At 38.3% G+C, this 26,699-nt stretch overlaps 4 protein-coding genes across 4 annotated transcripts in view; 2 read left to right on the forward strand and 2 right to left on the reverse strand.

Moving 5' to 3' along the window:
• The window catches only part of BCAS4 (breast carcinoma amplified sequence 4), a 271,892-nt gene that overhangs the window by 89,961 nt on the left and 155,232 nt on the right, over window positions 1-26,699 (forward strand). The window lies entirely within an intron of this gene.
• Window positions 1,795-19,930, reverse strand: DPM1 (dolichyl-phosphate mannosyltransferase subunit 1, catalytic). Its single transcript, XM_081293573.1, has 9 exons — window positions 19,630-19,930; window positions 16,960-17,059; window positions 13,734-13,767; window positions 11,922-11,998; window positions 11,812-11,837; window positions 9,353-9,448; window positions 6,210-6,278; window positions 2,847-2,961; window positions 1,795-2,083 (listed from the first exon to the last, which is right to left on the reverse strand). Exons 1-9 carry the CDS (start codon window positions 19,788-19,790, stop codon window positions 1,979-1,981), a joined length of 783 nt encoding a protein of 260 aa, XP_081149699.1. The 5' UTR covers window positions 19,791-19,930; the 3' UTR covers window positions 1,795-1,978.
• Window positions 20,087-21,809, forward strand: MOCS3 (molybdenum cofactor synthesis 3). Its single transcript, XM_081293572.1, has one exon. The coding sequence runs from the start codon at window positions 20,097-20,099 to the stop codon at window positions 21,477-21,479; it is 1,383 nt and encodes a 460-aa protein (XP_081149698.1). The 5' UTR covers window positions 20,087-20,096; the 3' UTR covers window positions 21,480-21,809.
• LOC308647413 (guanine nucleotide-binding protein G(I)/G(S)/G(O) subunit gamma-10-like) lies at window positions 25,618-25,890 on the reverse strand (the record flags this gene model as incomplete). The annotated part of the gene is made up of 1 exon (XM_081291449.1): window positions 25,618-25,890. One exon carries the CDS (start codon window positions 25,888-25,890, stop codon window positions 25,618-25,620), a length of 273 nt encoding a protein of 90 aa, XP_081147575.1.

Raw genomic sequence — 26,699 nt, forward strand, 5'->3', positions numbered from 1 at the left:
TGATAAAATACATCTTTAAAAGTGAAATCAGTATTTCAATGGAAAACAACAGCTGGAAAATTTTGTTAATAAAAGGTGTGGGAAGGAAGCACGTGATTGAGAGGACCAGAGATGAAGAATCTAATTACACATCGCATAAGACAGGCAAATACTAATACAAAGTAAGGAAAATAAACTTATCTTTAGTTTTCCTTAGATATGCTTAGATTTCATACAGGGATAATACAAACACAAAGGAAGAACATCTGGATTTCATCCTTGGTTTCATTTATGAAACAAAAAGGGATGCTAGATTCAGATGTAAATGTTTAAAATGATTTCAGTGTTTAAGTCACCAGATTTACTACAATAATCATCTAAATAGTTCAAATTCTTTTCTAAATGATATCCAAATGGTGAAAGAATGTTCACTGCTCAACCATTCTTGGTAAATTCCAATTGATAATGCTATAATGATTGTGAGAACAAGAATTGAAGATTTTAAAAAATCTACTCTTGTGAGGTATGAGAAGGCAACACTATCTAGGTTCTCTGAGGTTGTTACTTAATTTCTCTTCCATGTACTTGATGCTGGAAACTCCATTTAAAGAGAATAGATTCTTAACTCTCCAAGAAAAACAACACAAGAAAAAAAAAAAAACTTTTGAGAATATCACAATTGTATTACAGCTTAAAACATTTTTTTTTTTTAAATCAAGAACTGTTGAAGAGAAGTTATTTCCTAAGGAAAGTTGGTCCCTGGTGGGCTAACCAAACAGCTTTGGGCAGAAGAATTAACAGCAGTAGTTCCCACTGGAGTGTGTAGTTTTAGGTTCAACTTATGGGAGTTGGGGAGAGACTAATGTTCAAAATGACACCAAAGGTTTTAGTCTAGTATTCGTTTTTGGTAGGATCTGAGAGTAAGGCAAATGAAAAATCAGACTTTCAGTTTCTTTAGCACAGTTAAATTAAGTCAGTCAATACTATTCACTAGATTCAATTAAGTACACCTCCTCTTCCTTTTATTTGCAAAAGAAAGTCAACGAGATATTAAGCTTATTTGCTCAAAGTATGCCCTTACTCAAATGTTAAGATACTGCATGACCCAAAAGTTATGATACAATTAAATCACCTATGATAGACAAGGTAGGTAAACGGAATATTTGCCCTGGCTTTACAATACAACTTATCCTTCATTTTAACTGGCAGAACACTTTCCTGGTGTTCTGCCACAGAAGGAACAGGGAAGAGATTTTTGCCACATTAATAAAAAGACATGAGCTTTGTTGAGGGGTTTGAAATAAAATGTAAACAAAGATTTTGAGATAAAGCGAGGCAAAATGTTTTTCCATACTGACAGCGTTATTACTTAAAAGAAAAAAACAAAAAACAGCTATGCAATCAACTGCTGCCAATTGTTTTCCAATTCACAATATGTACTTCAAATACACTTGCTCTAAGTAGACAACATGCTTCTTCAATTCAACCCAAATGCTCTAAGTATATAACTTAAGAAATTTGAGACTTTTTGAAGAAAGGGCAGAGACTTAAACTTCTTCAACTGGTAATGGAAACAGCTTTACTTATCTCATAAATACAGTTAACTTTTCCCTTACTTCTGACATCTCCTAGGTATAAAGAGCTAGGAATCTAGTTTTCATGACAAATACTTGAGATTCTGTTTCATGTCAGAAACTCTGCATTCACATACTGTAATGAAAGCAGCAACATTTTGTGCAAAAAAAAATACATTTATTTATAGATCTTAATACAGCAAAATATAAATGAAAATTGAAACACTGCTTGTTGAACCAATAACTTTTATAATTATTTAATATGAAATATAAAATGGGAGTTTCTCCAGAAAAAAAGATTTGCATGAAAATTTCCTTACCTCGTGGTTTATGCTTTAAGAGTACGTTTTACAAAAATCAGTAACCACGCTTCTTTTATGTTTACATTGAAATGACCATGGTAAGCATAAATGAGTAACTTTCTTTTATGTAGTAGCAAAAAGAGTCAACAATCCTTTCAAGAAAGAGACTATTTCATTTCCTCCCAACTTGGATTCACCATAAACACGATCCACAAATGATATTGGAACCTGGTTGAAAAAATATACATTAAAATCAGTTTTCAAAAAATTAGGGACCAGCAGGTATTCAACTGTTATTAATGGAACAGAAAAATTCAGTCCCACAATAAGTCCTTCAACTGAGTTCAGAAGGGACTCAATTGCATGTACTGCCAAGCCTTTAAATTGAACACACATTTATCATCTAAAAATAAGTCATAAGAATCAAATCTACAACTGTTAGAAAAGCTAAATTTCAAGGAAAAAGTACACTTTAAATGTATAATGGCCCTTCACTGAGCTGCTTCAGTATGTCCAGTTTAGCTGCCACTGTTTGGCATTAAGTTGGAAACCTTATAACTTAAACAAGTGGCATTCTAGTGTAGTGCAGAGCTTCCCTAAGAGCTCACTGCTACCCTGAAATATCACAGGACTCTCACTCTGGCCACTTCCACTTGTTCACAGGAAATGGGCACATGGGATTCATCATTCAGGACAAAGTATGGTGGCTGCTGGCTCTAAGAGGAAAAGCAGCTAAGGCACTCAAAATGAGGCTGACTGGTCAAAATAAAGGCTTCAGATGGAGGAGGTACCAGTAACTTTAATTCTCAGTAGGTCACGTGTATTACATATGAAAGGGATTCACCCTTTAGTGCAGAGACATTCTAAACAACTGGAAACCCACAACATTAATTTAGTAGTTATCAAATTTAAACTTTTTATTACAACATGTTCACACTGTACTGTTCCTTTATGAGGAATATGACATTACTACTTCTCATCAGTTACATACCTCACCAATAGTATAATTCATCTGTCTTGCCCGAACAATCATCTCCATCTGGAAGACATAGCCCTTAGAAACACATTTTTCTATTAATTTCTGTAGAACTTCCTTTCGGTATAATCTGTAAAAAATCAAAATGTACATGAACATCTGGATAAATATCACTTGCCTACATATATATCTTGAGTTTTCCAAGAGTTCACTGGTATTTATACAGCCTGACTTTCACTAGCCACTGGCACAAAGAAAAATTCTCATACTTGATGACTCTAATACTTCTGGTCCCAACCAAGAAAGGCCATGAAATATGTGCCACGTAGTCTGGAATAATCTGGAAAAATGAATTCTCAGTACTTTTTAGAGAATCATCTTCCTATCAGACACTAACTACTGGGAATTGTTAAAATATGGTAAAATGAAGCATTTGATACAGAACCACCTATTTTTAAATTTCCTAAAAGTTTACATTTAATGTTGAAAGGGGAAAAAACTATTCCAAATATTGGAAAAACAGAATTGACATTTACAATATATATAAGACCAGAAAGAATACATAACTGATTGGAACTTCACCATACATGTCTATTTCCGGAGATTTACTTAAGACATTTCCTAGGATAATATGATTCCCACTAGGATAAGCAGTGCATTTACATTAGGACAGGTACTGAGGCATCACAGCAAAGAGGGGATCCTGGTAGGATTTATCTATTACGAGTGAGGTCACAGACATTTATAGTGGGCTGGCACACAGCCTAACCTTTAGATCGACTGCAGGTCAAACACAGAGCTCAACAGATTTACAAAGCCAAAGAGAGGAACTGCGAAGTCCTGTGGGTAAACCAAATCACTTTCTTCAGTAACTATGAATAGCAGGGAGTTATTTCCAAAGAGATTTTGTTTGTTTGTATCAATGAGTAAGATGCCAGAAATTCCTACCTTTACTAGGAGAGGCAGTTTGGCATAACTTTATTTCTCACCAAGTTAAGATCACCTGGACCTACAATGCCTATTGTTACCTGGAATCTAGATTTTACTCCAGGATTTTCTAAGGTTATCACTACCTTTTGGCTTTTAAGTGTGTGACACAATAGACAGACAGCAGAGCCCTTGGAAGAACGTAAGAAGAGAGTTTAGTGTGTGCACTCCTTTCCCACAAAGGTCCTGAATGAATTCAAAGGAATTTGAAATAAATATGAAGAGTGAAAATATGATGGTTGTAATACTCATTAACACAATTAGCAATATGTCTTACTATGTTTTAGGAGTGAACTAAAAACTAAAGATATATAATGTCACATGATGTTAAGTGAGGGAGGGAGGATATTAGGATGATGGGTGGGAAGGACTGACAGCGATGGGACTATTCCAGCATTGCCTTTACAAGTAGAGTGGGCTACGATTTCTTTCCCTTTAAGAATCATTTTCATTTTCTTTCTTTCTATTGGTACTGGGGATTAAACCCAGGGGCACTGAACCACTGAGCCATAACCCCAGCCTCTTTAGTCTTTTATTTAGAGACAGGGTCTCACTGAGTTGCTTAGGGCCTCACTAAGTGGCTGAGGCTAGCTTTGAACTTGCAATCCTCCTGCCTCAGCCTTCCAAGATGCTGGGATTACAGGCATGTGCCACCATGCTTGGCTCTTTAAGAATCATTTTCTAAGACACTTCTTTTCAGTACTACCTTCAACTTCCCCATTGTCCCCTCCCATGGTATCTTCAAACATATGGCTAATAAATTAAAAGGACACAAATATAAGACTTTGTTCTCATACGTATGATCAGCATCCAGCTGGTCTTTGCTATTAAATGGCTTTATGTCAGATTGCAGCTTTCTGAGATTCCTTTTTCTAAAAATATTTGTATTCCTTTTTCTTCTAATTCTAGGGACCTAAAGACAATGAACCCCACTGAATGATAAACGTGCCCCATCACCGCTCTGGCTGTGTAGATCCAGACTTCTAGGCCATTCTTTAGTTTAAGCCCCATTTGCTCTGAGGCAGTGAGGAAGCCTCATGTCATTGCTGTTTTTCTTCACAACCTCTATCTCCATGACTCATGAGCTACCCTGGGACTTCCCTCAAAACCATCACAATTGTGGCCTGTGAAATCCAGAGAGGGAAGTTCTGTACAGAGATTTTCTGAGTGCCACTATTCTTTGTATTACTGCTACATAATCAGATCACACATGATTCCTTTGCTTTAAATTTGGAATTGAAAGGATATATTTATAGAACTCCTTTCTTTTATATACCAAGTTTTTTTTTTTTTTTTTTTTTTAATAATTTTGAGACAGGGTCTCCCTAAGTTGCTGGCTTCACACTTGGGATTTTCCTACTTCAGCCTCCCAAATTGCTGGGATTGATTATAGATATGCACTAACATGCCTGGCCCAATGTCTACTTTCTAATCAACTTACTTTTTAGATATAGAGGTTTATTTTTTCTTTTTATTTCCCTTCAAGAGTCAGCAACTAACAATGAATTCTGACAAACAACCTAGATTTTTCCATTAAAGTAGAACCTAACATTATTTAATAGAAAACAATAAACAAGTAATATAAATTAAGTAATGCATGGGGTTTGGGACCTTAAAAGAGCAGGCATTTTCTAGTTTCAGAAACTGGAGGAAAAAAATCTGGCAATCTTTAGTTGTAATTTGGCCCAGTCATACAAAGCAATTCACACGGCTGGGCACAGGGCTTGGTGGTAGAGTGCTTGCCTTGCTCATTTGAGGCCCTGGGTTCAAAATTCCTAACGTGTATTCACTCACACACACACACACACACACACACAGCCAAACTAAAAAAAAAACACATTATGTGCATAGATTACGTGTGCATGCACGCATGTGTGTGTATATGCCTGGAGAGTAGCTCAGTGTCGACCACTTGCCTAGCGTGCCTGAGGCCCTGGGTTCGATCACCAGCACTGACACCACATTCCCCCCCTAAATCTACATCGAGAACAAAGTAACTAAAAACTCTACCTAAATAGTAAAGATTCTAAGTTTTTTTTTTTTTTCCCCTGTAGGTAATGCTGTAAGTACTCATAAAACTATAGAAAATTACTGGACTATGTGTTGTTGTTCTCAGGAGCATATTCCCAGTCACTTAACAGCAATGTTCCACATGAGCAATTGAGCCCAATACTAAGGTAAGCACCACACTGACCTAACTCCGGCTCTCAACTTTTAAAGAAAAAGTATGATATTTCTCCTTCAGAGATATTTAGGCTACATAAGCAACTTCTGTCCTTCTAGCATTCCAGGACAGAAACAGGGTAGAATATAAAGCATTTCTTTAAAATAGCTATTGTAACACAAGAAATTTAGGCAGGAAGTTATAAATAGTAGAAAATTTCACTGTACCTGAAACTTCCTGTTAAATCAGATGCGCCTGGTCTCAGCAAAACCTGAGTTATAAAATTGGCCCCACGGCTGCCAAATAAAACAACCATTTTCTTAATTAAATACAATTGATATACAAGAGAAACATATCCAAGAGCACAATGCTAAAAGTGCTAATTTCATAAATGCAGCATTAATTACACAAAAATGTTAATTCTCTACAACAAAGAGAAATTTTTAGTGAAATGAAACCTGATACCCATTTTTCAGAAAATAGGGACTCGTTCTTTGAAAGTGAACTTAAGACCCATAAAGCAATCATCCTTTCAAACTTTAGCTAAGAACAAAAACAGAAAATAGAACTGATATTTACCAATGGTTACCACTTAGAATTATAAATGTCAGTAAGAAAAAAAGATCAGGGATTGGATAAAGAATTTAACAGATGGAAAAAGACAGGGATCTGGTAAGGGGTTTCCTTTTCAGATTCTAATCTGCACAGAGATTGAATTTTTCGTTGGGAATGTATAAAAAGATGGTATGCAGGTAGAAGAGGATGTTGGCTTTTCATGATCTCTGGAAATTGATTCACTTTCTTAGCCTTAAATTTGCTTTGCCACTTTAACAAATGCCTTATACTAGGTTGCTTAAACAATAGAAATTTCTCAGTTTTAGAGGCTGGGAAATCCTAGATCAAGATGTTGGCTTTCTGTATTCTCACACAAAGGGAAGGAGAGTAAGCTCTCTAGCCTCTTCTTATGAAGGCACCAGTCCTACCATGGAGCTTACCCTCTAGATACCTCCCAAACTAATTACTTCCTAAAGGCTTTTTCTCCAAATACCAATGTATTGAGGATTCTGGATTCAACCAAGAACTTTGGTAAAACACACTCAAGTGAATAACAATGACTTCAAACACAAGAGTATCATCAATTATAAGATAGTAATGATTAATAACTATTATTAATCTTTCAAAAAGATGCCAAGTGTCGAAAGAAAGTGACTTTTGGGGCTGGGAATGTGGCTCAAGCGGTAGCGCGCTCGCCTGGCATGCGTGCGGCCCGGGTTCGATCCTCAGCACCACATACCAACAAAGATGTTGTGTCCGCCGAGAACTAAAAAATAAATATTAAAAATTCTCTCTCTCTCTCTTTAAAAAAAAAAAAAGTGACTTTTGTATTGCACCTATTTTAGCATGTGTAGATTCAGAAAGTTTTCTGGGACAATCTGAAGTGAGTGGCTTTCTTCCTAAGCCCAAGCCTCCCTAGCTAAGACTGTATGCAAATCACCAAGATTAGGGTATATGGGATGATGGCTAACAAAAACATTTTCCCTTCAATTTGCTTCTAATACCTATAAAAATATTATATAGTTTATCCCTTTATCCCAAATGGGTATAAACAAAGGAATATGTGTATGTATGTGTATACTTTCGTACATCTACACAAGGTAGTATATTTATTTTTGAGAGAGGGTCTTGTATGTTGCCCAGGCTGAGCTCAAACAATCCTCTTACCTTAGCTCCCAAGTAGCCATGAATACAGGTGTGTCCCACCATGCTGGGAAATATGTATTTTAAAACTGGGGTCTTTTAATTAATTAAAATGTTGTAAGAGCCACTCAAGTCTTGAGGGGGTTTTTTCCTCACATTTTTTATTGGTGCATTATAGTTGTACATCATGTTCATAAATGCACACAATGTAACAATATAATCTGTCAGCTTTGGGTTTGAATTCTAGATTTGAATCATACTGATAAGAAATAAAGTTTATACTCTAGGACACTGCAGATGATATTAACAGCTACTAACAGGTACAACTAAAAGGTGTAATGTATCTGTGATTGGGAGTCCTTAATTTTAAATAATAGGTAAATGACCTGAGTGCCTTTAGAGATCAAGTTCACTTGTTTTCAACACTGGCTCACAACATTCATCTAGGAAGTCTGTGAAAAACGCTGAAGCCTTTGGCCCACTTTTCGAGATTCTCAAATGGTCTGCAGTGTGTGTGAGGAATGGATGACAAATAGGTGTAGTTTTATGAGATTTTTCTCTCTACATGATTCTAATATTTAGCAGGACTGAAAAGCACTGCTTTATCCAACTCCGTGTTACAGAAGACAAGATTCTTAAATGTTCTACATGGCAGGTCCTAGGTTCTAGTAGAGGCAAAACTGAGATGAACTTAAATGAATCTTTAATAAGAGTGAAATGGGTGGTAAAAGATATCAGTGACAACAAATATATCTCATCTTCCTGCTACCCTGAAAAAGTACGTTAGATAGGTAAAATATGAAAAATATTTTTTTGTGGTCTTCCCATCAGAAAAGGGAATTCTCCCACCCTCATCTCTTGTTCATGAAATGGTTTGACAAAAAAAAACTGACCCTTTGTGAACCCCAGAGGAGCCTAGAATTCAAGTGGTCTTGCAGCTTCCACTGCTGTACTCTTGGGTGTTTGTTCCCTGAGGGCGCCTGGCGAAGAAGCTGCTCCAGCTTTCTGGAGATGAGAGCCCTGCAGAGAACTGAGACCAGCAACAACTGCCAAATGTTGCAAAAACCCCAACAGAAGCCTGCCGAGACGCCAACAGCCAATCCACAGAGTTGTGAGAAATGATGGATACTTTGACATTGAACTTTGGGATGGTTTGTTAAGACAGTAATAGAAAATTGGAATAGTAGGTTTTGTTTCCATCTTAAGATGAGGGAGATAAAGGTCAGAAAAAGTAAAACTGGAAGTAAATGACAAAGAGGATATCCCAGGCATATCTGACTCCAGGGCCCTATATTCCCCCAAAATGGAATATACTAGTTTATGTTGCTTAGTAAAAGTTGGCATTTTTTTTTTACTTAAAGTAATAAAAATATAAACATGGGGGAAGGGACCTACCTATCCAGCCTCAAAATATAGATGAATAACTCAATCAAATCAAAACTGAGGTCCAGTAGAGTAACTTTTACTGAACCAGACCATTTCTACCAAAAGTTCGTAAGTTTTTGATAATTGAAAAACATCCAAAATAAAACACACTGAGCAAAGGAAAAAGTGTAGGTAAGAAGCTACACCTGGGAATATTTATTGGCACAAATGAAGGCAGCATGTAATTTCATCAAAATAATATATTTCCAGTAGTTACATTGAGAGAAATTATAGTACACGTATATACCTGATTATTTTTCTTTTCAAATCCCAGCCATATACACCACCATTTCCTTTGTAGCGAGTTCCAGAGACAATATCAAAATTACCCTCTTTTTGCTTCCTACAGGGGGAAAAAAATGTCAATGAGAAAAAGCTACTGAGCTCAGTAGGCATTTCCATAAGCTATACAAACAGAACTTTTAACAGAAAAAGAGAAAAAAACAATGCTAAGGAAACAGACAAATTATTTACCGAAAGACCTTACAGAATGAGGAATTCAACCCTGTTTTTCTTTTATTTATCTTAAATAAATGAAGGAAAAACTATAACATAGTACTATTTGCTGACTATACCATGTAAAACTATTCTTAAAAGTGTTAGTAAAATTATAAACTAGTCTTTCCACCACCAAAAGTGAACACAATGCTACAACAGTCTGGTCCCTCTAGATCTTTCTCTTTACATATAAAAAAATAATCAAAGGGGTGCCTCAAAGTTTTTGGTTACATTTACAAAGATGAAATCCAAAAAAGTCCACCTTCTGCCTTGCTTTCTGTCAGCTAATAACATACATCGCAGAATCACAAATACCTCCACAGGTCAACAGAAAACTCCCCTTTTTAAAAAATAGTTCCAATCATTCAAGTCAGACATCTGTGATTATTTTCACGGTGGGTTCCCCACCCCCAGTGACCAAAAAACCCCATAATGAACAATGCCACAATAATCATTCTTAAAAACATTTACCATGATGCTTAAGAGTCCCCCAAAATGGAATATACTAGAATTACCAAACAAAAGCTTATTCATATTTCTGATACTGCAGAAATCATTTTCCAAAAGTTACAACTCATACTTTATTCAGCAATATTTGAATGTGCCCATTTTTTTTAAACCTATAAGTACTAGATGTAACTGCTCTAATAAAAGTTTTAAATTTTGAGAAACTAATGGGTAATAGTTACTTTATTTTGCATTTCTTTGCATCCTATGGTGAATATTTTCTCTTAAGTTTATTAGCTGCCAGGCGCAGTGGCACACACTTGTAATCCTAGTGGCTTGGAGGCTGAGATGGGAGGATGTCGAGTTCAAAGCCAGCCTCAGCAACAGTGAGGCACTATCAGTGAGATGCTGCCTCTAAATAAAATACAAAATAGGGCTGGGGATGTGGCTCAGTGGTTGAGTGCCCCTGGGTTCAATCCCCAGTTCCCCCCCACCCCAAAAAAAAAGTTTATTAGCCATCTGAATTTCTTCTACATGTGGCCAGTTTGAGTCCAAAATACAATAGAAAATCTATTCCCAGGGTTCCATTTCCTTATTAGGTCAAAGGTGGCTTTGAGTGTTAGAGAGATAAGCAGAAAAGGTCTAAGTAATTTTATGTAGAGATCAAAGGATGAGCAGTAGTTGGCCATTAAGGTGCAGTGAGACAGCTTTTCAGCTCTGTGTATATTGAGAAACAAGAGGACTATGCCCGGGCTGGGGATGTGGCTCAAGCGGTAGTGCGCTCGCCTGGCATGCGTGCGGCCCGGGTTCGATCCTCAGCACCACATACCAACAAAGATGTTGTGTCCACCGAGAACTAAAAAATAAATATTAAAAAAAAAAAAAAATTCTCTCTCCCCCCTCTCTCTAAAAAAAAAAAAAAAGAGGACTATGCCCAAGGTCTGAGAGCATGGGGTAATGGCACAAGATCAGGTCAGAAAGAGGCAGGAGCCACTTATATAGGAGTTGAAAGGATGAGGGAGTTCGGATTTTTTCCCTCAGGTGTTGAGGGTAACTCTGTGAAGTATTCTAAACAGGGAGTGAATGTCATGTCAGAAGTTTATTCACAGAGGTTTTGTCATCTCTTGGGTTTTTTAAGATTATATCACCTGCAAACAAATACAATTTTGTATCCTTTACCAATATCTAACTAAATTCTTATCTTACTGTATTACCTAAATCCATGTTTAATGTGAACTGGCCTACCTATTTTAATAAACTTATTGGAAATGATTGATAATTTCACTATTGGGCATAACATTTGTGTTAGGACTAGGTCATTTTATTCATGCTTAAATAGTTTCCTTCTATTTCTATTTCAGTTCTTATTAGAAAATGTAACAAATAAAATACCTTTTAGTATCTATATACAATCATGCTACTTTCTCTGTTAACATGAGGAATGATATATACTCCTAGAGTAAACCCTATTTGCTGATAGTGTCTTACTCTAATGATTCAAGGCTTCCTTTAATCTTTCTCTGTGCTCTAAAAGAATTTAGATAACAAAGGAATGATCTGTTCATTCATTTCTCAGGGCTCCTAATTTATATCAGTCACACATCTACCTACATTTGTGAGTCTCAAATCTATGTTGGTTATATTTTAAAAGAAAAGTTAAAATAACATGTACATTTTTAATTCATGAAAAAAAGTCCAAAATCTATGTAAGAAAAATGATTTCAATTGTAACTCTTTTCAAATATTAGAAACAGTACCTACCTAATGAATTCAGGAATAAATTTTGGCTGAAATTTAGAAAAAATAAACAGTAAGTCAGTAAAATAGGCTGAAAGTATCATGAACAGCTAATAAAGAAATATGCCCCTTACATGGTGAGAGAGATCAGCATCCATAATAACTATGTAGTTTCCTGTGGCATGTTCCATTCCATGAATATACGCAGTTCCTAAAAATGAAAGCATTTATATCCATTAAAGAATATCAGTAGACAGGCATTGGTATACTTTTGAATAGGGAGGAAATTGTTTAGCACTTGAAAAGCAGTATCAGTTTTCTAAAAGTATTACTAATAAGTTGGTCAGTTTCCATCCTAAGTATATAGCTGGGTATCTACTCCATATTCAGATGTCAATTTACTAGATCCCATCTATATTTTAGTTTAGCAAAGAAATAGTAAGATAGTCTCAGAATATATAAAAATTATCATATTCTCATGGTTTAAAAGTCGTATTTATGTTGATACTTCCAAGACACTGACAAGGCCAGATACTTCTCAGAGCTCCACTTGCATATTAAGAAATCTTACATGTAACATTCCAAAATCACCCCTAAATACCCACCGCTTTATAGGCCACCTTTCAGGAAATTACCAACTATTTGAGTGTTCCACCCACATGTCTAGGGGTGATCTTTGATTCCCTACCTTACCCAAAACTTTAATTTCTAAACTATTGTTAAGTCCTAATGATTCTATAGCCAAACCCTCTCCCAATTCCCTTCTTTCCATGCACTACCTTCTGATGCCTGGGTCACTACCTAACGTGCTTCTCTGCTTCTGCTCTTCCCAGCAGTCCAAGTCCATTTTCACAAAGTGGGAAGAAGCGACTATAGTCAGTAATTTCTTGGCAGCTTTCATGGAAGTTTCCAGATTATTTCAATCCCAAAAATGTTGAGAGTATGTTTTGAAAAATATTTTTAATTGTAGATGGACACAATAACTTTATTTTTTATGTGGTGCTGAGGATAGAAACCAGACTTTCACATGTGCTAGGCAAGTGCTGCACCACTGAGCCACAATCCCAGCCCAATACTGAGAATGTTTGATGATGCCAGGGAACAAAAGGTCTTCTGAACAGCAGCTTTAGTTCGTAAGAACTATGTTTTTTCCATAATCCCCTGATTTTTCATTATGTATACCAATTCTCAACATGAGTAACTGCGGGCAGTGGCAGAAATAAAGGCATTCAGGGTTTCATCTCAATTACTGAGCTCATTTGAGATATTCTATAATGCCCTATATTTAACTGGAAAATCTTTCTATTTTAGAAATAAAAAATAACTTTTAAACTTATGCCCAAAGGTGCAGCTAAAGCAATATGCTGGTCCATGATGTGTGTTCCCAGACTCATTTTCTGGCCCTTCTCTATGCTATATTGTAGAAACCACATTTTCCAGGTTCCCTTATCATCTGCTTACAGACAATTAGTGAGGTACAGGTGCAGACTGTGAGGAGGGAGAAGGACAGTCAACATGTCCTCCATTGACAGGTTATTTGGCAGGACCACCTCATCATTCTAGCTCCCTCTGGGCAGACCAGGTTTTGGGCTCTAACCTGCCCCCACGCCCCTTCATTGCTCCATCTACAGGGGCAGCAGTAAGGAGCCTCCAGTTGTTATTGACTTCTTAGGAACCTCACTGTTCCCTTTGGCTTCTCAGCAATTCCTTCATCTGTGCAACCAAATTCTTTGTATTAAATTCCCTATACTCAAAGAGCAGTTTGTTTTTCTGAGTGGGTCCTGACTAACAAAGGTGACCCAAGTTAAACTACTTAAATGTCATAAAGATCACATTAAAATCCACCACGTTGCTATATCTGGTCCTGTTCCAAATTGGGAAATTACACACTGGATGATTTTACCAAGGCAAGTCGCAGGTATGAGGGGGTTAGAGGGTCTACTTACCTAATCCCAGTTTTTTCTCCCGTGGTCTTAGAAGCTGTAGGAAAAAGAAACAATACTTCAATAAAAATTTGACTAAATTTTATCTTACCCCTTCTTGTAAGTGCACGTTCATTTTAACAGAAATAATGCATTTATTAGCCTTAAAGTAGCGTATGCTTAACATTTTTTGCCAAAGTAAAAAAAAAAAAAAAAAAAAGGTGGTTACAAACCAAATACATTAATACAGCTTTTTAGAAAGGCAACATTCTTTATCCCCAACCCTATAGGCAAAGCATTTTTTCTGGCACTATCCACCATATTCTAAACAATATTAATTTTACATCTATTACTACCATCTGTCATTTAAAACAATGATGCCTTCCTACAAAATTGATGCTATAACTCATTGTTCCATACCTTTTCAGAATAGCTGATAGCCACATTACTCTCCTGATTCTCTGTGATTTTTCAATGCTGACATCACCCTTCCTCCATGAACTTAATCTTAACTTCACACTTGGATGACTTCATCTCATTCTCTACTGCTCCAATAACAAATTATGTTCCTAACAAGAGGTGACGTTTTCCTCCTTCTTAACAGTTTTCCAATTACTTAGTCTTGTAAACTTTTTGCTTCGTATCTGGCCCCTGATTTTGTTGTTTAGCATTTTCCTCTGGCTGGAAACTAGTGAGCATATCTTGTCCCCTTCTGAATTTGGCTGTGAATGAGCAGGTCACCGCAGACTGCCAAATCTCTTAACAAAGCCTTCCCAGTTCAATTCAAGAAGGACAGATTTCTTTTCTTTTTGACAACATGCAAAGGTCTTGGGGAAGAACAAAGATGGATACAATTATTCTTGTCCAATAAGAGCTAACAGGGAGGAGAAATAGACACCCACAAGTCATTGAACAGAATCAGACAAGACATGTCAGATCTCAAATTTTGATTCTGTGATTGATAGTTACTGACAAAATACGAGTACCTGCTCTAAATAAGCAAAACTTTTAAAGCTCATGACATTTTCTATAACCTTGTTTCAGCTGGAAATTCTTTTTAAAAAAGATCACTTTATTACTTATAATTTTTAGAATGCTCAAAGGTTTATATCCATCATTAAACAATATTATGAAATAGTTAAAGGTAATGTGGGAATATAGTAACCTATTCAAGATATCATTAGAAGTACTAATGATTATATTTGTGTTTATAAAAGAAAACTTACTACCTAGTTCTACAGGCATATGCACAAAAATACAAACTGTTGACCTGAGTCTTTTCTGGGGGAAGAGACTGGAATGCACATTAAAAAATGCTTATCAAAGGCAACTTCAATTTTACAGGTAATATTTACATTTTATAATATGTTTAAGTTCAAATTGTTTCCACCTAGCGTGCTTTACTTTCAACCTTAACCAACCCTACCTCTCCACACTCTCCGGATCCTTTTCTGCCTCCTCACGTCAATCCGACAGCTCCTTTTTATGTAAGGCAAAATACAGTGGCAGATAGGACCTGGACTCTTGAGTCATGAGACTTTGATTTGAATCTCAGCTACACTGCTCACTAGCCACGATCCTGGGCACATATAGTGGCACGACGAAACTCTATCACGGGGCTGGAATGAGGAATAAGCAGTGAATTCCTGTAAAGTGCTTGCAAGAGTGCCAGGGATATATTCTGTGAAATATGCTTACTTATAAAATACTTCATGAGGGGCTGGGGTTGTGGCTCAGTGGTAGCGCACTTGTCTAGCACGTGTGAGGCCCTGGGTTTGATCCTCAGCACCACATAAAAATAAATGAATAAAGTACAGATACTGTGTCCAACTACTTCTAAATAAAATAAAATACTTCATGAAATACAATAATTTGAGCAACAAGAAACCTTTGCAAGATATTCTTATGAGGAAATCTTGAAAAAAAAAATGAGTAAAAAATATTCCAAGTAAGCTATGTGACTGTATTTAAAAACACATGCAGTTTTAAAACCCACTGTACACTTTAATACCATCAAAAGTAAAGTATGAATATTTTGAGGGTTATGACATTATTGCCAGCTGAGATTTCAGAAAACTATGTCAATCTATTCTAGGATCAATAGATTTGAATCCAATCATTTACCATACTTTCAAAAACACTGGTTTAAGGGCTGGGGCTCAGCAATAGCGTACTTGCCTGGCATGTGTGAAGCACTGGGTTCGATTCTCAGCACCACATATAAATAAATAAAATAAAGGTCTATCAACAACTAAAACAAAAAACAAAAAACACTAGTTTAAAAAAAAAAGAAAATAAACCTTCCACTAAGAAAGGCTAATCATACTCTTCTATTGTGCAACTCTTAGTGAGGCTCATTTTTTCCCCCACATTGACTGGTCATTTATAGCTCTAATTTTATGAATTATCTGGTTAGGTAATTATTTGGCTAGGGTACTAATCTTGTTAAATATAATATTTTTGTATTTAAGGATAACGTTTAATTATTTTAAAGTAACCAAATCTCTTGAATGTACAGTTATTTGATGTTTTAAAATATAACCGATGTTTTAAAATATAACAACTATATTACATTTTATTACCAGAACATTTTCTAAAAATACAAAATTACAAAACATGTTAAAATATAAAAATTAAAATGCTAAGTGTTCTGAAAAGTTATTTATGTTCCACATATAAATAGTCACCTTTCTAACTTATAATCACCTACCTGAAAATAGCATTCTCTACTAAAGGATGAGTACTCAGCGAAAGGGCAAAGAAAGACTCACACAAATTGCAACTTGATTCTTTGATATTACTTGTCAATTCAACAACATGTTTTAATTTTGCCAAAGAAAACTCATTGTAGTAATCAGTCACAAAAACAGCTATCATTCAGGGGCTGGGGCTGTAGCTCAGTGGCAGAGCACTTGCCTACCATATGTGGGGCACATACAAAATGAATGAATGAATGAATAAATAAATAAATAAAATAAAGGCATTCTGTTCATCTACAACTATTAAAAAGATGAAAAAAAAGTATTCATCCTAAAGCTCACTCTTTTGCTATAAAATTATCACTAACCCAACACAGCAATGATATGTAAAATTTTAAGCAGAATGAAAAAGCATTTCATTCTCAAGGGCATAAGTTGTTCTTTTTCTTTTCAGTTCTAGGCAAATAGACTATATTTGAGCATTGTTCATTTGTCATCTTTTCCATATACAAACACAATTCATATGACAGAAAAATGCTCATGTAACTTACAATTTTGTCGGATCCATAGATCTTTTCCAACTGTTCAGCAACATCCTTTGTTCCATCTGGGCTTCCATCATCTATGATTATAATTTCATAGTTGATTCCACTAAAATTTAAAAATTTGAATTTGTATTAATGTTTGGAGACTTTTCCAAATTTAAAAATAATTTAATAATTGATTTCTCACTAGTATAAGTGAAGACTTACTGTCATATTAGTCACTAAAGAAAACTTCAAGTATCAAATTAAATAAATGCCAAACATCTAATACTTCACCTCCAAACCTAGTATATTGCTGGAAAATGCTATTATGATGACCCAAGATACCAAAAAATTCTTACACAGAAAAAATACACTTTAGTTAGAAAATCTTATATTCATGTATCATACATACATATCACATATGATATCCTATGAAATTTTATTTACCTACTTTCCAAGTGAAAACTTGGAATCTTAATATCAAATCTTAGGTATGTAAAATATTTCAAAAGTACTTTAAGTGGCAACTCAAAACAAATTGAGTATTTTGAATGATTATCCTTTTTAGTTTAATTAAAAAAGCAGATTTAAATATCAGGAATAAATCTGACTTAATTTCACTCTTAAAAAATGTTTAGAATAGTGTTCACAATCTTTTAAATGCCTGCTTCAAACAGTAGGACCCATTAATTCACACTACAAAATTAAAAAAAAAAAAAAAGCACAGTAGATTTATAAGAGATTTTATTGTGCTTCAACATTAATATCTGTTACTTTCTATTAACTTCACATGATAGTTTCTTTTCTATTCAAAAAAGAGTCAACACAAAGTATTTATTTGGTGAATAAATACTTTATGAATGCATACTTAATCACCACCCTGCTTCCCTCTATCTCCACCTTCCCCTTTAATAAAGACATTGCAAAATTAAAGGGGAAAGGAAGAACACAACACTGCTACCTCTTGATTTTGCTGTAAGCAATATATGCAAAGAAATGAAACAGACAACACATCCCACTGCTAAAGGCCTAAAAAAGCCAGCCCCAGCAAACTTAAAATATAAAACAGCCAATCTATTCCCCTATAGATGGCTACTTCGCTTTCCCACTGAGCTCTTAACTTTGGGAACAACTTTTAACACCCCAAACAGTAAGATGAGCATTCTAGTAGAACATTAAAAGAAGTATCTCTCTCAAACAAAATGGAGTTATTCATAAGCAAAATTCTCCGTGTTCAAATCAGCCAAGTCACCTTAAGGTGAGGCAGCTTAAATAAAGCTGAGGTGACAATGTAATCTGCACCTACAAAGGTATTAATGGTTTCCTTCACTAAACTACATTTTGATTTTTAAAAGCATGCCCAGAAACCATTAAAAAAAAATAATAAATAAACTGTGCAGGGTCGACAGTAATCTCAACTGCTCTGCTGGGGAGGCTGAGGCAGGAGGATTGCCAGTTCCAAGCCAGCCTCAGAAAAGCAAGGTGCTAAGCAACTCAATGAGCCCTATAAAATACAATATAAGGCTGGCGATGTGGTCAGTAGTGGAGTGTTCCTGAGTTCAATTCCCAGCACCCCCATTTAAAAAAAATTAGAATAAATTGAACTTCATAATATACCCACTGACATGTATGCACATATACCTGTATGTGTGATGAAAATCAGACTATAAACCAGAACAAGATTGGTTACATGATTAATTTTTAATTTGGAAAGAGCGTCAGAATAGAATTAAAAAGACATACATCTAAAGTGGAAAAGAGATACGAGTTAAACTTTGAGGAGCCTTAAACGTGCAGATAGTTATTCCAAGAAATACGATCAAATCAGCAATGGTTTCCACCAAGTGTTTACAACAACGTAAATCTAGTAATGCTCAGGTTGGCTGATGGTAAAGCAAAAGCCAAAACAAAACCAAACCTCTGGAAATAATTTGGTTACTGACACGCCCCGGGTAAATAAATGATAACATAGCCATATGTGCTACCGCCTAACTTTTCAAAAATAACTTGCTACGATCGTACGTGTTGCTATGGAAAAACGTTTACAGATTTTCGCAGCGTGGTCGCATTTGTCCAACCGTCATACAAATTACTCTGAGCCGCCAAGACTCTCTGATTATTTTCTTTTTTTTAAATCGCACAACACTTCGAAATTCAAACTCCAAAATTCTCCTTTCTAGAAACCCCACCAAACACCCCACAAGGCTCGCCGAGGCCGCCCTGCTGGCTCCTCGGCGGAAAGGCGATCCCGCCCGCGGCGGTTCCCTACTCCACGGGCCCAACCTCACGCTTACATAAGCCCTCGGCGCCGGGGCGGGAGGAGCGCGCCCGCTCGGGCCCGGGCTCCGGAGGCCGGCCACGACCACCGAGGGGGCGGCTCAGGCTTTCAGCTGCGCCCCAGGTAAAAGTGGGGGGTCAGCCTTTTAAGAAAAAAGCGTCGAGCGGGGGCAGAAGGCGTTCGTCACCAGGACCGCGAGCGTCTCACAACACCCGGGAGCTGGACCGAGAACCCAGGACACGAGAACACCCGGCAAGTGTCCGTCTTTCCTTCCTCGCGGGGTGGCCTCCTCCTCGCGGCTGCCTGCGTGATCCGGGGGAAGACTGGCAGGGCCGCCTCGCGCAGCCAACCGCCGCCACCCAGGCCGGCGGAGCCAGCTCATCCCCTTCCTCGGGGAGGAAGGTCGGGCGCGCTACCTCTCGGAGAAGCTCTTCACCAGCAGCCACACGATGAGCGGCAGGTTCTCGCGCTCGTTGTAGGTGGGTAAGAGCACCGAGTACTTGTCCTGGCGTCGGGAGTGCCCCTCCGGCTCCTGCCGAGAGCTGGCAGGACTCCGACGCGACTCCACGGAGGCCATGGCGGAACAGCGCAGGACGCCGGAGGCGGAATTACGTCACGCGGCGCGGAACGTACCAAATCCCGGAAGAGGGGGGTGGCCTGTATGACTGAATTGCACTTCTTCCAGGCCCTGTGCGTGATTCAGTTGGAAGTAGGCAGGATTTGTGAACCTTTTAAATTGAGTCGGAAGACTTCTTCAGGAAATGCCTACCTATTTGTCTCCTTTACTCAAGTTTATGAAGTTGTTTTAGTTTATTCCAGTCGCTAGAAGACAGTAAGCCGGATACGGAAGTTCTTCTTAGGACCATATCCGGAGGGGGTCGCCATGGCTGCTCGGGAGCAGGTGCTCGCCTTACAGGCTGAAGTTGCCCGGCGTGAGGAGGAGCTGAGTTCTCTGAAGCAGCGGCTGGCTGCAGCTCTTTTGGCAGAACAAGAACCTGAGCCAGAACGGCTGGTTCCGGTGTCGCCGCTGCCGCCCAAGGCCGCCCTGTCTCGAGAAGAGATTCTGCGCTATAGCCGGCAGCTAGTACTGCCTGAGCTGGGCGTGCACGGACAGCTGCGCCTGGCTGCCGCGTCGGTGCTCATCGTGGGCTGCGGTGGACTCGGCTGCCCGCTGGCGCAGTACCTGGCTGCAGCCGGCGTGGGCCGCCTTGGCCTGGTGGACTACGACGTGGTAGAGATGAGCAACCTACCCCGCCAAGTGCTGCATGGCGAGGCACTGGCCGGACAGGCCAAAGCCTTTTCTGCCGCCGCCTCGCTGCGCCGCCTCAATTCGGCGGTGGAGTGCGTGCCCTATGCTCAAGCGCTTACCCCAGCCACGGCGCTGGACCTAGTCCGCCGGTACGACGTGGTGGCCGACTGCTCCGACAACGTGCCCACTCGTTATCTGGTTAATGACGCCTGCGTGCTGGCCGGCCGTCCTCTTGTGTCGGCCAGCGCCCTGCGCTTCGAAGGTCAAATCACAGTTTACCACTATGACGGTGGGCCTTGCTATCGCTGCGTGTTCCCCCAGCCACCCCCAGCAGAGACGGTGACCAACTGTGCAGATGGTGGGGTGCTCGGTGTGGTAACTGGGGTCCTGGGCTGCCTGCAGGCGCTGGAGGTGCTGAAGATCGCTGCAGGCCTGGGTCCCTCTTACAGTGGCAGTCTGTTGCTCTTTGACGCTCTCGGAGGGCATTTTCGCTGTATTCGGCTGCGGAGGCGCAGGCCCGACTGTGCAGCTTGCGGGGAGCGCCCCACTGTTACCGACCTGCAGGACTATGAGGCCTTCTGTGGCTCTTCAGCTACCGATAAGTGCCGTTCCCTGCGGGTTCTGAGCCCAGAGGAGCGTGTTTCTGTCACTGACTATAAGCGACTTCTGGATTCTGGGGCACCCCATCTATTGCTGGATGTCAGGCCTAAAGTGGAGGTGGACATCTGTCGTTTGCCTCATGCCCTTCACATCCCTTTGAAACATTTAGAACGGAGGGATGCGGAAAGCCTGAAACTCCTGGGAGAAGCAATCCAGGAAGGGAAGCAGCGTATTCAGGAAGGGGCTGCACTCTCCATTTATGTGATTTGCAAACTAGGAAATGACTCCCAGAAAGCCGTGAGGATCCTGCAGTCCTTAACAGCAGCCCAGGAGTTAGACTCTTTAATGGTTCAGGATGTTGTGGGGGGACTCATGGCCTGGGCTGCCAAAATCGATGGGTCATTTCCACAGTACTGAAGTGACTGTTGTCATACCTCAAAGATATATTTATTTACATCCTTCCCATAATATGGAGAAGAATCCAGTATTCTTTATCTGACTACACGACCTCCTTTTTATAAGGAGCTTTTTGGTTGTAATGTAATATTAATGGATTATAATACCTTCTCTGAGAACTTTCTTGAGTTTTCAGCATTTAGAGGGTATCTTGAACATCAGATATAATGTGATAGGATTTTGTGTTTTACTTTTGCCTCAATTGCACTTTTCCACCTCTTTAAATCAAAACTCCAAATCACGTCTAGAATTAAAATATATACTTAGTCTTACTAAGTTGATCACAGATGATATATTTGGTGTCAGTTTATTGTTAATAAGTCTTATTTCTTATTTGGGTCTTATTTCTACTTCAAATAATAGAATATATCCTACAGAAATAAATGTTTGATAAAACTATATTATTGTTTGGTTTGCTTTGAAATCTTCTAGTCCAGGCCCTCTTTTCACCCCTCCTCTAATCTGCCTTTTCTGTTTAGATTTACTCTATTCTAGTATTTTGTAACAGTGTACAATGTAGGTGTTTTATGTTTGTTTACTTATTAAAAATTTTTAAATGAAATGGCAGATCATATACCCAGCTTACAATGTATACAACAAAATTAAAAGTAAAAATTTGGTATACTCTTGTATATCAGTGGCCAGCTGAAGAACACATGGCTTGTCAAAGGGGGGCTTTGACCCTCCATCTGCTTGTTGAAGGCAGGCCATAATCATCAGATTTTTTTTTTTTTTTTCTGTTTTAAGAGAAGAAATCACAGATGTAATGTGAACTCTCTGTATCTCTGGCAATAAATACACTTAAAAAAAAAGTTTAAAAACATTGTTGCAGGACAAAAGTCTTAACACACCTAACACAGGCCAGGTTTATACACCAATTTGCAACCTCTGGTACAAAGTCTTGTTATTATGAAAGGGTGATATTGTTTAAGAATCACATTCAGAATTAGAATAGTCATCACTTTAACTGTGGAACATTCTTTGAACTCATTCTTTGAACAGGTGTAGTCTTTGTCAAGAGATTGAAACAGGTCACTTTTGACTGCTTCTCTGGAGACCTCACTGAGACCTGGAGTGGAACACAAAGGTGGCCAGCTTTTACCTCTTACCTGTTGTTCAGGGGAAGCCAACTCATGCAGATCTGGAAACAGACTCCTGTCCTAACTTGGGCCGTTGTGGCTGTTCCTGCAAACCTGATTGTCAGTGGGCCCAGGCAACAGAAGCTGACTGTTAAGCTAATTAAGTGGGGAAAGGGTTTTTAAGGTGTTGGGAGATGCTTTTGAGACTTTTGGGGACAGACTTGAGGCTGTACTTCCAGGAATGATGATCAAAACCATGTGTAGAACTGGGCCCAGAAGAACAAACTGCACTGCCCCATGGAGCACTAGAGGAAATTGCGTCCAGGCCATCGTTAATCTTCCTTGAACCAGCCCCTCCTCTCTCAGACCTTTTCAATGAGAGTTGCTCCGTGTTTTTCTTTTCTGAATCACCCGGTCAGCAGAGCCAAGTCACATTCCTAATCCCAGCTGATTTGAGCCCCGATGTCTACAGTGGGGAGGCAGAGCTCCAGATCTGTGAAGACTGTGACAAGCAGGGTGCAGTGGCGCACCTATAATCCCTGCCACTCGGGAGGCTGAGGCAGGAGGATCACAAGTTCAGGTTCAGCCTCAGCAACAATGATGCCCTAAGCAACTTAGTGAGAGCCTGTCTCAATATTTAAGAAAGGGTTGGAAATGTGGCTCAGTGGTAAGACACCCCTGGGTTCAGCTCACGGTACAAAACAAAGACCCATTTGTATGATCATAATGTTCATATAATATGGATACTTTGACAACATTTTGTTAAGTTAGAAATAAATGTTTAAAAGGATAAAATTATTTTTAAAGATAATCATGAATATATATATATGAATATATATATATATATATTTAGTTGTAGATGGACACGATACTTACAATATTTTCATTTTATTTCTTTATTTTTATGTGGTTCCAGGGATCGAACCTGGTGCCTCATGCATGCTAGGCAAGCGATCTACCACTGAGCCACAATTCCGGTCCATGAGTCATCTTTTAGTATTTTTTTTTAACTTAATCCACTCCCTCCTACCCCCGATGTTGTTAAGGGTTAATTTATGGGTTTAATTCAGCCTGAAACACTACAGGTACAAATTTCCAAAAGTAACCATTTGTAAGCTTGTTTCTTTTACCCACTCCCATCTTCATTCTGATTATCATGAAGGTACACTCCAAGAAATTACATGTAATCACCAATTCATCAAAATACTACGAAAGGCAAAAAAATATATAGATTAATTAAAAATGGAAAACACAAGATGCACGTGTTAAATTGTTGAAGCAGCTTTAGACCTCCCCCTGACCCTCCAGGGCCACCCAAATAAAAAAGACCTAAATCAGTTTGTGGTGGTTTCATTTTGCCTTGTGTTTGTTTGTTTTTCTATTTAAGCCTAAGTGTTTCTTCCAGCCTATGGCTGTGTTTTTGGCCTTTAAAAACTAGGAGATACGAGCCAGGTGCAATGACACACATCTATAATTCCATTGACTTGGGGGGTTGAGGCAGGAGGATCACAAGTTCAAGGTCAGCCTCAACAGCAAGATCCTCAGCAACTTAGACTCTATGTCAAAATAACTTATGATCCTTCTGCCTCAGCCTCCTGAGCTGCTGGGCTCACAGGGATCCTCCACTGCACCCATGCACATTTAGTTTTTAAAAAATGTTTAGGCTTTTAAAAGTAACTCATGCTCAGGAAAAATGATTAGATTTTCATGCTCAGGATAAAATTTAAGCAGTTGGAAAGTAGGTTCACTAAGTGCTCTGAGACATCCAGGCTATATCCTGGGGCACAAGATCCATAGGAACAGTCCTCAACTGAATCAAGTCTGTATTTCATTTATAATATTGCACCCGTGTTCATTTCTTGGTTCTTACAGACGTTATCAGGGATTTACAAGATGTTAAACTGGGTCGAGGGTATATGGAAACTTTATCTTGGAAACTCAAAGTTATTTCAAAATAAGAAGTTTTAAAATGAAAAATAATATATACAAAATGTGGAAGTCTTCTTTCTCATAACCCTTAGTCTTTCAAGGTCCTTCTTCAGACAATCCCTGTAATCAGTCTTTTTTTTTTTTGTTCTGTCATAGAAAATGATGAATTAAACAGAATTTATTTCCAAGATCTTCAAAGATTATTACAACACTAAGTATCCTTCTAAAAGTATCCCAAATTAAATCAAAGGCACATCATCAAAGTCAAACCCTTGTGACATGAAGAATTCTTTTAGGTCATAATATTTTCACATTACTTTGTTTTCAATCATTTGCAATGTTCTGTATGTAGGTCCTACTTTAAACATTTTTTTAAAGGCATGAAATAATGTATCTTTTAAAAAGTGCAACCACAACTATAAAGTAAAGGAACTTAAAAAGAGATCAAATCTGCTTCATACATAAAATGGGACAACCTAATATATATCATAACATGAATCTTTCTAAACAACACCTCTTGTGTTAAATAAAACAATCTTATTTAGAAAAAATCAAGGCATCATTTGATTAGTAAAGTCTATTCTTCCCCCACAATTTTATACTTTCTTGTCTTCATTTAGTAATTGTAAATTTATGATAGAACAAACTTTATTATAGTATAAAAATCTTAGGAACAACAAATTACAAATACTCCATTTTTTTTAATAAACAAAAGTGTTTTCCTTCCTAAAATGTAAACATCCAGTTAATAAAACATACATGATATTCTAGGTATAGCAACACCAGTAACTCACTTATTAAAGAGGTGTATTTTGGTATATTTAGTGGTAAGGTTTTTATCTTAATACAAAGCACTTCTTCAGAAGAACCAAGCCATTATTACTTAAAACAATTCTATTTCTTCACTCAGTTTCCTTATTTGAGTAGAAAATCATTAATTTCTGTAGAATTTTGGCTGTAAGATCAGGACACTGGAAAGGTCTGAAATATCTCAGCCATTTGGCTAAAGAAAAGTATTTTCTTGAGACTTGGAGTCAGTCATTCATTACTTTGTGCTCGACGGCATTTCTCAACAAACTTCTTCCAAGTCTTCAGAGTAAAATGCAGGATCTGGGCTCTCGGAAGGGGTTGCTTCTGGCTGGAACTCCAACCAGCCGAGCATCCGTACAGGCATTCTGCATGCAGTACTGCTGAAGCTCTGCCGCAGCCTGAGAGACCTTGATCCTCTCCACGCTGGCCTCCAGCTTGAGCTGCTCCACCAGGCGCTGTAGGGCGCTCACACTGGCCCCTGTAATCAGTCTTAATATGTTCTTATACAAGCATATTTGCACATATGCCTTTTTATGTTCTTGAGACAGGGTCATGCTATATTGCCTAGATGGCAGTGATTCCTGACTCAGGTGGTCCCCAGCTTCAAGCTCTGAGTAGTTGGATGTACAGGCTTTTATGCCCAAGTCCAGTGACATACACCATTTTTTAATGTTTATTTTTGCATTGCTGGAATGGATCCAGGGCCTACTGCTACATTCCCCATCTTTACATATATATTTTAGTTGTAGTTGGACCAATATCTTTATTTTATTTATTTTTATGTGGTGCTGAGGATCGAACCCAGGGCCTCACACGTGCTAGACAAGCACTCTAACCATTGAGCCACTACCCAGCGCCCCCATCTTTATTTTTTGAGACAAGCTCTAACTAATTTGCTCAGGCTGGCCTAGAACTTATGATCTTCCTGCCTCAGCTTTCCCAGATTGCTGCCTGTCCTACATGTTCTATTTAAAATGCAAATAGCAACGTTCTGTTCACATTGTTCCCGAGGCTCACTGTTTGGTTCCAATTGTTCTCAGTTCCTGTAGACCAACCTCCTTTTTTTTAAAATATTTTATTCATTTACTTTTTAGAGAGAGAGAAAATTTTAATATTTATTTTTTAGTTCTCGGCGGACACAACATCTTTGTTGGTATGTGGTGCTGAGGATTGAACCCGGGCCGCACGCATGCCAGGCGAGCGCGCCACCACCTGAGCCACATCCCCAGCCCCCAACTTCCTTTTTAATGCCATGAATACATGCTCTACAATTTATTTAATCAGATCCTCATTAATGGACACTTTGAATTCTTAGTATTTCTGCTATTAGTAACAATGCTTCAAATAACATTTTTTAAAAAAT

This window comes from Spermophilus citellus (genome assembly GCF_964194105.1).
Source record: "Spermophilus citellus genome assembly, chromosome: 4".
In the NCBI taxonomy this organism is placed as follows: domain Eukaryota; kingdom Metazoa; phylum Chordata; class Mammalia; order Rodentia; family Sciuridae; genus Spermophilus; species Spermophilus citellus.